Source organism: Eumetopias jubatus, unplaced genomic scaffold, assembly GCF_037043125.1.
Source record: "Eumetopias jubatus isolate StellerSeaLion01/CBP00866 unplaced genomic scaffold, mEumJub1_p1.0 scaffold_17, whole genome shotgun sequence".
Lineage (NCBI taxonomy): Eukaryota > Metazoa > Chordata > Mammalia > Carnivora > Otariidae > Eumetopias > Eumetopias jubatus.
This window is the reverse complement of record NW_028274823.1, coordinates 5,565,537-5,579,211: the sequence shown is the minus strand read 5'-3', so window position 1 is coordinate 5,579,211 and position 13,675 is coordinate 5,565,537. Positions and strand designations below refer to the sequence as shown.

Sequence of the window (13,675 nt, the reverse complement as noted above, 5' to 3'; positions counted from 1 at the left end):
TTTTTTTCTTGTGACCCAATGTCATTCCTAAAATTTGGAAAAAAACTGTCAGGAGTGTGGTAGTTATTCACGTTAGGGAATTTGGAGGGCTGGGTGAGTTAGGGGCTCTTTTATGGCAGAGGATTCTCAGAGGGGAAAACACACAGGGCAAATGTCAGGGAAGGAAAGAGGCAGAAACACAGGGAGTTATGAATGAAGATACATGGTAAGAAACCAAGAAAAAGCAACATAGCTTTGTCGGCGCAAGATGCAGCTTTCTGGAACTTACTTTATCTCATTTTATTCTTAAAATGTAGCATTATGCCCCTCAGGTATGTTGTTTTCTTTCGTGCCTTGACCACAGTCAATTATAATCTCGTTATCGGTTTCCCAAGCGCTGAAGGATGAGTCACGTGCCCTCAGTGTGATTTGTGTGTCTCAGTGCCTTCAGGAATGAGAGTTCCTGACAGCCGAGCTCTAGAATCTGTGCTGGCTTGGCCGCGATCCTACCGGAGGCACTGCTGAACATTCGGGTCTTTGGACAGAAAAGCTGCTGCTATAGAACCAGCTGACCCCGGGTCCTCCTCCTCGGGAGCTCTGTCTTCCCGACCACTCTCTGTTCTCACAAAGTGGCCACAGTAGCCGTCATGGCTTGAATCACTTCAAAGATGCCCAAACCTCCGGGGTCCCCTCACTTCCTCCATAGGTAGATCCAGGCTTCTCACCTGGCAGGTGAGGACCCTCAGCTCACCTTGCTAGGGTTGTAGGCCTCTACCCTGCCCATCAACCCTCTCTCTACCCACAACATCTTGCCTTTTTTGAGAACATGCTCTTTGATTCCCAACCACCTGGGTCTTCCCTGGGTGTGGAAGGGCCCTTTGTCGTCTGCTGTCACAGTCCCGAGCTCTCTCTACCTTGGAGCCTTCCTGCCCCCACCAGGAAGATGCCGTCCTAGGCACTCTTTGCCCTGGCCTTAGAACTATGTATGTGTATCCTATACCTCCCGACTTTGAATATCTCACCCTTTTCAGGGCCCCCCCTAAGTACCCTGGGGACCGGGTAAAATGCAGATTGTGATTCAGCAGGTTTGGGTGGGGCCCGAGGCTCTCTATTTCTAAGCAGCTCCCAGTAATGACAAGGGAGCTGGTCCAGGGACCACCCCAGTCACCAGGCCCTGCTTTGGCAGAAGTTACTTGAGCTTCTGTGTCCCTCTCAGGAAGACTGGTGCTGCATAGAAACTGGACACTAGGTTAAAAAACATTTTTAGTAAACTTTATGTTTGAGAGCAGTTTCAGGTTCACAACAAAATTGAAATCAGCACTGCCATTCGGGTTCATCTTCTACTCAATGGAGCGCCTTCTGGCCAGTGCTTGAGTAAAACACTTGGAAAAGCCACCATCGCTCAGACATGCCACAAAGTACCTTCTACTGGGCATGTTTGTCTCCTCTCTGTGGTCTTGCTTCCTGGCCCAGACTCTGAGTGCTTCTAAGGGGTCTAAAGGGGCAGGTCTCTGACCTCACTTCTGCAGTGTGTGGGGTTTGGGGGGGTGGAGGTGGGGGTTCCCCAGGCTCCTTCCCCGAGCCTGACGCTACACTCTATTTCAGTACCACGTTCCTTGCAGAGCCTATAGATCAGACAAAGACAGTCTTGCAACACCTGGGCCAGCTTTTCCTTCCTGGATTCTGTGCATCTTTTCGAGATGACAGTCCTCAGTCACGATGGTTGCAGGAGCTCATCAGTGAGTGGGCAGGACCGCCACACCGGGGGTGGGGGGGTGGGGGGAGGGCATCTGGTATGGGCCACGGTCTCTGATTTACAGCTGACCCGGGTTCCATCCCCAACCCCACGATCTGCGCACAGTCCTGCAGCACAGGATCATTTAAATCACAAGAATTTGGTTTGATCTTCCATTTATTTCATTTTAAGGGGAAAACATTATAGTTCTGATTTAAAAACATATATCCGGGTAAGGGGACCTAACAGCTCAGTTGAATTTGAAGGCTGGGGATCACGAAATTCTAAAATGGAAACTAAACAGGGCCTCACTCTGGCAAAAAGTATGACTCAGCTAAAGCTTCCTCGATGCAGGCTCTTACCATGTGGCTGTATCCTTGTGTAATTAAGGAAATCTTCATTATGTCCTTAATGTATGGAAACTTTTCACATTCTAGAGCTCATTTCACTGTTTTAAGTTTACTCATCTTCCTGGGGGACGCAGGGACTTGCTGAATCCAAGGCAGGGGGATTACTGCCCCGAAGACCTTGGCGGGCTGTAAAGGAGTGGGCACCCGTGGAAAGTGTCCCAGAGGCCGCGGGGACAGCGGAGCACTGGGGTCGGAGTGTATTAAAAGTTTCTCTGCCTTTGTGCTCTGAATGCTGCAACGCTGAATGGATTTTCTGCTGCTTTATACCAGACACTCCGGCTTTTGAATTATGTCCTGTTATCTTTCTGTGTTTCTTCCACACGAAGTCATTTTTCTATTTTTGCCCTTCTATCATTTTAAAAAGTTTTGAATGTCTTTCAGCCAAGCTCTTGGGCTTTTCATCTTTTTCTTTCTCCCCATAAAACGTCATTTCCATCTGTTTCCCCTTTCATTCTTTTACGGTTCTTCCTTCCTGGGCTAATAACCACTCCTAGCTCCTTTTCCATTCTGTTTTTACCACCCTTTTGAGCGTCCCCCTGAAAGCCTTCTGTCGGGTTTCATCCTGGCAGACGGGCGTTCTTTCCCGAACATGCTCTGCATTGTCTGTCTCATTGTGTTTGGTTGAGGCCTAGTAATTTTCAATAAAGCCCTTAATCCAAGTGCTTCGCTGAAAATTAGCAGGCTTCTCTATGGAGGATGAGTCAAAAATAGAAGCCCTGCTATCGGGAAAATGGAGTCGGGGGAGTGAGGGTGTCGGTATTAAGCGGCGTTAAGCCACCTCTGAAACCAGGAAGCAGCCTGGCGGCGCCTGGGGAAGGACAGCATGACTGCTGGCCCGCGTGCTGTGTGAGGCTCCGTGACTGTTTCCAACTGGAGCTCGGTTTCCTTTTCCCTTAAAATAACCTCGCCTTGACAAAGTTCACACTTTGCCTTGCACCCAAGTCAAAAATGAGGCATCACGCATCTTCCTGTGAACTAAAAATAGGGACTTGGAGAGTCAGTTTCTGCATTTGGTGAAATGGTTCGATTTCTTCTCTAAGGATTTGGGGTGAAGTTTTCTCATTCGATGAGTTTCCCTTTTAAAGTGCAGTGGTTATTCCGAGGAACTGCAGGGACAGGCAGAAAGACACCCTCTTCCTGGATTATTCTCAGCATTTCCAGATGTTTGAACATCCAGATATTTGCCAGAATCTGTTCAATTAGGAAGAATCTGGCCTGCTAACATGTTGATATTGATTTGCTCCTATAAAAAAAAAGAATTTTTTTTTTTTTTTTTTATCAAAGCGTGAGCAAAGTCAATGCTTAGAGTCCGTAACGACACTACTCCGCACTCTCTGCAGGGTCCCTAACAGGTGTTTCCACGACCACGCATACTAGTGCCAAGGGCACCCGTGAATGACGGAGGCCTGCCTCCAGGCCGGCCAGTCCACCCCAGGGTTTGCGTGCAAGCAGATAAATAACAAGACCTTCCTCTGGTCTGTCATGCTGGTGGGTGCTGGGTCTGCCTGTCTTAACACGTATGGGAGTGATTACTTCTTTCAGGGAGAAAGGAAAGGCTTCATGGAGGAGGTGACATTTAGATTGACTCCTGAGGAATGAGACAAAGTTTGCCCGGTGACGGCTGGGAGAAGCAGGAATTGTAGAGTGGGAGTAGTACGGGTAAGGGGGAGGGCTCCTGAGGCCATCTTGCTTTTCTGGGGATGCCAAGAAATGTGTCTGCGGGGTGTGGGGTGAGGGATCCTGAGACACACCGATGCGGAGGACTTGAGAGCCAGTTTGCCCTTGGCCTTTTATGTCTCCTGAAGACTGGATTTACTCCAGTCCAAGGAGCCAGTGAGATTTCATGAGAAGAGGCAACAGTGACTTCATTTTCCTCTTGCCCAGCAGAGGAGGCTGGTGTTGCTGGTGGGGTGGAGGGGCTGGAGACCCGTGGGGAGGCCAGAGCAGTTGTCCAGGCCTGGGATGTGGCGGCCCTGGGCAAGGTGGCCGGCAGCAGGGATCAGGAAAGGGAGGTGATGTCTCCAGAGACTTGAAGTCAGCCGATCACACAGTGCCTCTTAAATGGGTCAATGTCAGAAGAGCAAATGCCAGGAGGAGCCAGGGTGCCTCGCACAACCCAGTCTCCTGAGGCAGAGCGAGGGTTCAGCGTCCTCACGTGGCTGCCAAGTTGGAAGAGATGCTTCTGCTAAGTCCGGTGAGGTTTGATTTCCTGCGAGGCAGTTAAAGCCGTTCCGAGTGATGAGGCTCTGTTCCTGTCACATGTTAATTCTCTTTTTAAAGTAGTTGACTTTCCAACCAGCGTTACCAAAGCTGTGTGATGTCACTTTGCCCTCCCCGCATCCCTGGCATACCCTCTCGGATCCACTGGTCTGTATCCGTCCCTGTATATTCTGCTTCTGTCCTGTCGGAGGGATGGGCTCTCCTCGCACCTACCCTGTGCCCTGGAGCCCCTTGCCCGTCTGCCCCGCCCCTGCAGTGTCCGTGTTTTGCTCTCTGTAGACTAATACACATTCGCCTACAACCGTGCCCTTGTTTCTCCCACCTATAAAAGAAGTCTTTCTCGTTCTGACTCCTCTCCGGCAGCTGTCAGTCTCCTCCTTTCTACACTGTTCCTCAAAGAGCGATCTGTACTCACGTCTGTCCCTCTCTGCCTGTTCTCTAGAGCCCGCGCCCATCATAAGTGCCCAATGACCACCTGCAGAATGAAGCAACATCCCTTCTTTGCAGCCTGATTGAGGCTTTTCAAAGTCTTGGAGAACTACAGATGTCATGGTCTGAGGAAAAAAGGCAAAACCTCTATGTTTAAAGATATGTTTCCTTCCTCACTTTTCCTTTCAGGGTGTTAAAAGCTGAGCAAATAGTGTCCTGTTCTGGCAGGTAGAGAATTTCTGTGGGGGAAAAACAAGACACGTTCATGAACATGACTTAGATGGGCAGTGATTCCTTGAGTACTTGACTGCACCAGAGGGGCAGGCTTTATTGTTGATTCGGTTTGAGAACATTGTCATACAGGCTCCCTGAGCCCGGCCCAAGTTCCAGGTCCCACTGGTTTCCTGCCGCGTCTGACCGGCTTTCTCGGGTGCTGGCTCTGTCTCGTGCACCCTCGAGGAGAGGACAGCATTCTTACTGCCCGATCGGGCGGCTCTGAGCTGCAGACCACAGAGACAGTGCACCTGCTGGGCTGAGAAGGTGGGGCCTGACTCTCTCCCGAAAAATGTCTTTGGAAAAATGTGGGTCCTTTGATCTGATCAGCCGACGCCACTTGAAAACACCAGGAAGACCAAGGATGGGGCTTGGCTTAGGAAAGCAAGAGGCCTAGAGGGAGGGCGATGACTGTAGGGTCTCTCTTTTTTCAGCTGAGCCACAGCCCTTGAGTCACCACGGCCCTTCTCATGACACACGTCTTCATGCTAGAGGGACTGGAAAGGGACTGTCACAAGCTCTTGGACTCGCTCACTGGACAAGACCTAAAGCTAGTTCTAGTGCACCTTGCTCCCCTCTGTGCTGAGGGGCCTCAACTGGTGCTCTGGTTTCTTCCGTACCATAGCATCCTCATCCATTCAAACATCAAAGACCTATGTGGAACAGGGAATTCAGAGGTCGTTGAATATGAGTCTTCCCCCAACAACTGCCTGGAAAAACAGCTGAATTGTAGAGGCATCCCATAAAACGTCTTCACTGGGGGCGCCTGGGTGGCTCAGTCGGTTAAGCATCTGCCTTCGGCTCAGGTCGTGATCTTGGGGTCCTGGGATCGAGCCCCACGTCAGGCTCCCCGCTCAGTAAGGAGTCTGCTTCTCCGTCTTCCTCTGCTCCTGCTCGTGTGCTCTCTTTCTCTCTCAAATAAGTAAATAAATAAAAAATCTTTAAAAAACAAAAAAAGGTCTTCGCCAGTGAGTCACTTACAGCTAGTAAGTGAATTAAACCAGAGTTGTCCACGCTGTCCCAGTGAGTCATCGCCCGCCTGAATTATTGGTAAGGGACAGTTGTCCTGGCTGGTGTCTTCTCCCTCATCTGCCATGCTCCCTTGTCCAGTGAGGTCAGTGTTGCCCTATCCGACTGGCCCACCATCAGCTGAAGAGTTCTGCATAGGATATCAATAGCTGGTCCGCTCTCTACAGCCACTGCTGTCTGGGAACTAAGGATGGAGTTTCATCAGAAGAAGAAAAAAAAAGTTTGGGGTGCCTGGGTGGCGCAGTTGATTGAGCATCCGACTCTTGGTTTCATCTCGAGTCATGACCTCAGGGTCGTGAGATCAAGCCTCGCACTGAGCACGGTGTCTGCTTGAGATTCTCTCTCCCTCTCCCGGCCCCTCCCACTTGTGTACTCTCTCTCTCTCTCTCTCTCTCAAATAAGTAAATCTTGTTAAAAAGAAGAAGAAGAAGAAACAAAAGTTTGTATTCGTGAAACTTGAAGAAATGGGACTTCCTGAAACTGGTAGGTTCAGAATGATGGAGACAAGATGGTTCTCTCAAGAGCATGTAGGAGCTAAGATCATCTGATGGAAAGAGGTGGTGGGACAGATGCACACTTCGTGCTTCAAGGAACTAGCGATGTCAAGAACGCAATAAAATGGATTAAGGATATTAATCAGAAAACAAGGTTGGGTGAGGATCTGGTGCTTTTTCATTCAGGGCTGTGGTAAACCTCATAGCCTAGCCCAGGAGCTAAGGCAGGATGTTCAAACCCACGGGTTAAAGCAGCTCATTCACGGAGGTAATCTAAATTTTGATCGCATTGAATCTGTCTTCTCCCTGGTACTGAAATATCTTCCAGGGTGTTCAACATCAGAAGTATGAATGGCCCACACTCCTCAGAGCCCTATCCAATTAAAAATAGATGGAAATCTCCCTAATGCAGAATCCTTTAAGATCCTGGGAAGTGGGGGGAAGGCAGGAGAAGGTGTTATTTATAGAAAATCTGATGGAAAACACAACCGTGTCACCTCAGGGTGAGTCGGATAAGATATTTATTCAAGACTAACTTAAAAAAAAACACACAATTACTTTTGATGGGTATCTAAAGCATCTCATCTGTCATTTAGGATAAAAACAGATTAAGCTTTTACTCAGTAATAAATTAGACGCCCAGACATTCTAGGCAGCTAATAGAGTGCGTGTTCGCTTGCAGGAAACTTAAAGAAAAATCCCGTGACAGAGACTCACAAGTAAAAGTAATGTTTTCTTTGAAATGGAAATACTCTAAGGGAGGAATTGGTCACTGGAGCTTAAAAGAAATACTGAAAGCGCGAGAGGCTTTTCCCCTTCCCAGAAACGTGAGCTTGGGCCCCGGCAGAGGACCCCAGGGAGGATCTCAAGCAGCAGATTAAAATATTCAGAGAAGGCAAGGGAGCTCTGAAAGTTCCAGCAGGATGGAGAACTGTGGTGGCTCTGGGAGGGAGAACAGGTGTTCAGACCCAGGAAGGGCATCGTGGTCGCTCTCTCCCTTCCCTGGGCGCTGGTCCCAGCTCAGAAATCTTTTTCTACTCTGGGCTTATTTTTATTTTGTCTTGCCGACTATTAAAGTGTAACTCTGATTCCAGAAGAACTTTTTTCCTCATAAAAAAATAGCAGATGGTTTATTTAAGTCGTAGCTCTAAAGAGTATTTTAAGTCTGTTGGGCTGTTCAGTAATACATAAGACCCTCCATGGGTCATTCTACTAAGAAGCAAAGACCAACCAGCAGATGAGTCCTCAGTGACAAGGGTGTGCCAGGAAGGGGCCCGGCAGCTTGCGTTCTCAGTGGGAGCCTGGAATTCCTGACTAGCCTAGTATCCTTTCAGGCCCATCTCAGTAGGAGGGGGTGGGAGAAGCTGAAAGGGCTAGCACATCATCATTGTTACGGGCTGAATGTCTGCATCCCACCTCCCACCCCTAACCACCAAATGCATATGTTGATCCACCACGTGGTAGTATTTGGAGATGGGGCCTTTGCGAGGTAAATACGATTATACTGGGTCATGGATAGGGTTGACCCCCCATGATGGGATTCCTGCTCTTCTAAGAAGAGAAAGAGAGCTCGCCCCAGGCCCTGTGAGCACACAGTGAGAAGGTGCTGGTGCACAAGTCAGGAAGAGAGCCCTCACCAAGAACTGAATCTGCCTGCGCCTTGATCTTGGACTTCCCAGCCTCCAGAACTGTGAGAAATAAATGTCTACTTTTTAAGCCACCCCATCTATGGTACTTTATTATAGCAGCCCAAACTAAGACAGTCATCAAAAGCAAGAACTTTGGAAAAAGATCAAGCTGGGCCAGGTACACCTCTCTGTGCCCTTGGGCAACTTACTGACCTGTCTAATCCCCAGCTTCCTTATCTGCAAAATGGGTATAATGAAGTCCCGCCTGACAAGGCAAGAGAGTTGCTGGACAGAGAGCAAGCTCGGAATCATTTGTCCTGAGTTGAGCGCTACCATCTTGTGGGAATGGTGGCGGTCGGGAAATGGATGGTTCCTGGCTGGGGACAGTATGTGGGGTGGTGTGGTGCTTTCCTGATTTGAAGTCAACAACCTTCAATTCTTTTGATAAACATTCTTGAGCAGGCCCTCGGCTGAGGTCTAGTGGTTTTCATTAATGCTCAGTTCCTCGAGGGGCTTGTGGTCTCTGAGAAGGAATAACAAGCACTCCAGTTTCTGTACATAACCAGAAGGTTGGAACTCAGGGGATCCTGGGTCATCGTGGGAGCCCAAGGAGAGTTGGCACCCAGAAAGGCTTCCTGGAGGAGATGGTTCCTCCATATGTGACCTATTCTTCTCGAGGAAACCACTTTATTTTTCCCCACGAAAAATAAGGGAAATTCAGGTCTTACCATATGCATCAACAAAGTATCCCATAATGTCAAAGTTTATCAGCTTTCTAATAAATCAGTTACCTGATTGGAAATCCCCTTTCAAACTACTACCCCAACAAGTTCCCCCTTTCAAAATGATGGCAGGCTTTATAGCCTCACAGTGTTTGCACACAGAAACCAACTCCTTGCAAGCTTTAATTTAGAGTTGAAATATATCTTGTTCTTTCTGACAGTCCAGTGTTTGTTCAATGGGATGATTTGGGAAAGTAGCAAGACCGGGCTCCTTGTAGCCTCTCGCGCACGGCGGTTCCTTCCACCAGCTACCCTGCTGCTCCAATGGATGGGCTTGAGCAACCGTCCTGGCAGCAGGAGAGAGGACGGAGCAGGCCAGACCTGGCAGCCAGACTGCTTTGACCCTGGGCAGAGGCCAACATGACTGGCAAGCCAGTAGTGGACCCCGTTTGGTCAACTGGCATCTGGTCCTGAGCCAAAGGACATGAGCCTCTAGAAAATAACTTGTGTTTTTCTAACATTATTCTGTAGTGTTTTCAGATTTGGCAAGTGTATTTCCAAATTATTTTATGATGAGCAGTTGTATTGTTATTTCATACCTTGACTGCACCATTCAGCGTTGGGTTTCTTTCTCCTTTTTCTTTCTTTTTCCTCACAGATGTGGGAGGAGGCCATTGCTCTTGGTAAGGAACTTGCCGAACAGTATGAAAATGAGATGTTTGATTACGAACAACTCAGCGAGTTGCTGGTAGGTCCTCTTTTCTTTCTGGTTAAATGAACACAGGCGATCTATACTTGTCTTTCTGGGCTTTCCCTTTCTGTTTTAACTTGGAGAGTCTCTTCAGGTCTTCTGCGGCCTTGGCCATGGTCCTCCATTTTGTCCGGGAGGAAGGTCTCGATGTATTTGCCGGCTGATTCTGGCCCACAACTACTCACTTTTAGTCCCGCCTGAGCTCTGGAAACCAGACTCTTAAGATTTCTCTGAGCATTTGTATGTAAACAACTGCTGACCCCATGTGTACAGTGCTCTTGTTGGCCTAAGAGTCTCTGAGAATTGCTGCTGGATTAAAACTGACCCCGTCTACGAGGGGATGCGTGATGGGAGAGTAGCCCAGACCTTTCTCCCGCCATTACTTTAGACCAGAATTCTGCCCTTTTGAGTTCTTTAATGTATGCCAGTATCTAATTGATACCGGTTTCTAAAATACTAAATAAAGACCAGCCATTTAATCATAAGAAAAACTATTTCTGTGGCACCTCTGTGGTTATCGAAGACATGGGTAAATGCTACTGGTTACTGAATTTGGCTCTTTTGGTCAGATTCCCTGCTAAACACTGTGAGTGAGTGACAAATTCTTTCAAAGCCGTGTGGCAAGATGACCAGATGCCTGTGTCCACACTGTGCCTCCCACCCAACTGGAATTGCCAAAGCTTGACGAGCCCACTGGAAGATTCTGGAAGAATGGATGCTCAAATACTCTATTCAAACCTGAAATTTTCTTTCTTCCTTTCAGAAAAAACAGGCTCAGTTTTATGAAAACATCGTCAAAGTGATAAGACCTAAACCTGACTATTTTGCTGTTGGCTACTATGGGCAAGGATTCCCCACGTTCCTTCGGGTAAATTTTGATTCTGTTTAATCTGAGCCAGGATTGCTCTGTGGCCAGAGAGCTCCTTCCCATTGTGACGGGTGATTTGAACTTTGCATCCGCATCCGTGGGTCAGAGTCGGAATCCATGCTCTTCATAGCTCTGCGTGCTTAGCTTAGGGTGTGAAAGAAGGCCTGGTAATATTTTCTTTGATCGCATATAAACTTCCCATCTGATTTTTCCTAAACAGAACTGGAGATTTATGTGTGTTTTTTTAAATTGTGGTGAAATACAGATAACATAAAATTTACCATCTTAACCAAGTGTACAGTTCAGTGGTATTAATATTGTTGTGCAGTCATCCATCTCCAGAACTTTTTCATCTCCCCAAACTGAAGTTCCGTACCCGGTTAAACAGTTAGGTCTGTATCATTCCACCTCCCAGGCCCTGGCAGCACCGTGCTACTTTATGTCTCTAGGAATTTGCCTGTTCTCGGTATCTCATAAAGTAAAATCATACGGTATTTGTCCTTTCGTGTCTGGCCCATTTCCCTCGGCAGAGGGTCTTCAAGGTTTATCTGTGTTGGAGCATGTATCTGAATTCCCTTCCTTTTTATGGCTGAATAATATCCTATTATACAGCTATACCACATTTTGTTTATCCCTTTGTCCTTCGATGGATGTTTGGGTTGTTTTGGTTATTGTGAATAATATTGCCATGAATGTGTATATTTTTAATTCTATGAGCAATTGTAAGTGGATTTCCATGGCCACATTGCTGGGGATTCTGAATCACATTCCATCCCTTAGACAGGTGTGTGTTGTTTGACACATGATCGAAGAAATACTGTGATCGTCAGCCGGATGCCCATTCCCTAGCACTCATGAGGCCAGAGGAGAAATTGTGTAAATAAATGCTGTTTGACCTACTAGTAGAATGGTTTAAAGTTTCTCTTGGATGCCATTGACCAGTGGGTCATGATTTCCTGTCATTTCTTATGATATATTTTTTTTTAAGACACATGGTTTTCTCTTATGCTGGGAGACCATGCGGGATTCCTCTGGTTTCCAGGAAGGTGGTCTCTTGCCTACTAGAACACAGCTGTCTGGGGCAGTTAGATCCAGTCAGGAGGTTTTTCTCGTCCCAGAGTGTGTTCCTTTGGGCCTGGTGGTTCTGATTACACAGAAGACCCTGACAGGATGAGACATCCTTCACGGTGCCACCAGCAGGAAGGACTGACTTGCTGAGGACCTGACATTGTTTGTATGACATCCACAAGCGAGCCTCGCAGGCCTGCTCTGCTCCAGAAGGTGACCTGTTGGTTTATGCACTCCCACGGGGTCCTGGGTGACTGGGGCATCGGCCCTGCCCTGTCACTGCTGGTCGGTCCTCTCTCCTTGTGCGGCTGTGACAGGACATGCCTAAGACAGTGGTCGATCAGAAACCCAGATTCTGGAGAACGTCTTCTTCCCAAAGAATGAATAAGGGACGTTTGGTTATAAATTAGGTTATAAATCTTCCCCTAAATTAGGGGAGATTTTTGAAACTAACTCTTATTTTTAAATAAAAAACCCAGCTGAAGAGTATTAGGAGCTTGGAGTCGGTGTTATTGAAGGCTTTAATTAATACATATGAATCTGTACGTGTATCCCCATGTGTGTCTCTAAGAAACAGAGAGACTGACCGTAAGTCATGGTGGACCTGTGCTGTACTGAGGCATTACACCCTGTATGTGGCCCTCTGTGGATGGTGCTGTCACTCGCGGCCACTAACCTTGGCTCTGCCCTGGCTTTCTGACGCGCTGGGGGCGGGGCAGGCACTTTGCAGTCCCCGGGCCAGTTGATGCCTGGCGTGTGCTGGGAGGGCACGCACGCCGTGTGCTTCAGGGACTGCACTGGGTCATCTCCCCATCAGAAGGACAAAATGCAAAGTGCGAATGAAGAGTTTAACTGGCTTGATTAACACTGAACTGATGTCCCCACCACACCTGAATAATTTCGTGGGACTATAGCAATATATTTATTATGCTTCACAGATCACCTGTCAGGGGCCAATCTGACAATGACATTAGCAGTTACAGAAAAGCGGGTGAAATGTTTGTCTGTTTAATGCCTCTGAGAAGTGACTGTCCCTTTTGCTTTGTTTTTCTTTAAGAATTGGTCTCAATGGGTTGTTTTTTTGTTTTGTTTTGTTTTTTGCCTTCATGTTAGTATTTATGGTTCTTACAAGGAATAAATATCTTTGACTGTATATACATTTCCCCCTTATTTTCATGTTTGAAGGGACTGCTTCAGAATGCAAAGTACTTGACATTTCTAGAAAATGTTAGTAGTGTTTTCATCTATAACTCACTAGTGTTTTTCTATTAAAGCCTTTATATACATTTTATTATTATGTCTTCTAGAGTAAAGCAGAATAAATGCATGTGAGTTCATACTAGCCTGTTATTCATTAAATCTTCCTGAATTTCTGAAGTGTTGGGCTTTATATAGCCTTAAAAGATGCCCACACTGTGTATTTATATTTCTAATTGAGACTACATATTACTTTGGTTTCTGCCTGACATTATTTTTTTAGGGAAAGAGAACATTTTTCTTCCATAATGGGTACTTTAAGACATACCTAAGCACAAAGTGAAAAAAATATTAAATTCTTAAACTGTTCCTGCTTTAGTGATTTATGGGGACTCAGAATAAGTCGGGGCTAGGGAAGGAAAGAAATTGAATACCACAGGATCTCTCTTTATCTTTTGAAAATTCATTAATTAGACAAATTTTAATTTGACTTCACACTTAGTCTCTAGGAGATAAGTGTAAAAATATCCAGCGGAATGCTATCCTGTCTGGCCGTCTGTCTCTCCTCCTCTCTGGCATCTGGCCGGGGTCATGACAGATAATAGGGCCGCACCTGACTCACGGCCCGCCAGTCTGGGGCCTCTGGCTCAGGGTCCCCTGATTGAAACAACAGATCCCATGAGGAAAAGCCTCAGCCTCCAGCCTCCCATTCCTCGGATCCTGTGGTGTCTTTTCCTTGTTGCAGTTTTCCTTTAGGATCAGACAGCCCGAGCGGGGGGCGGGCAGGATGTTGGGAGGCAGGGGGTGAAGGCTCCAGAGCCCGAGGTGGCATCATACTACCCATTGCCACCTTTCTGTGATTCAGTAGACAG

At 47.3% G+C, this 13,675-nt stretch overlaps 1 protein-coding gene across 3 annotated transcripts in view; it reads left to right on the top strand.

Annotated features, from left to right (window-relative positions):
* DOCK1 (dedicator of cytokinesis 1) overlaps window positions 1–13,675 on the top strand; it is a 493,587-nt gene that overhangs the window by 446,222 nt on the left and 33,690 nt on the right. For 2 of the 3 annotated variants that reach the window (XM_028119986.2, XM_028119985.2), the window contains exons 39-40: window positions 9,578–9,667; window positions 10,434–10,538. In XM_028119986.2, the coding sequence (XP_027975787.1) occupies window positions 9,578–9,667; window positions 10,434–10,538 (195 nt within the window). The remainder of the gene's footprint in view (window positions 1–9,577; window positions 9,668–10,433; window positions 10,539–13,675) is intronic. The other variant, XM_028119987.2, reaches the window with a different exon arrangement.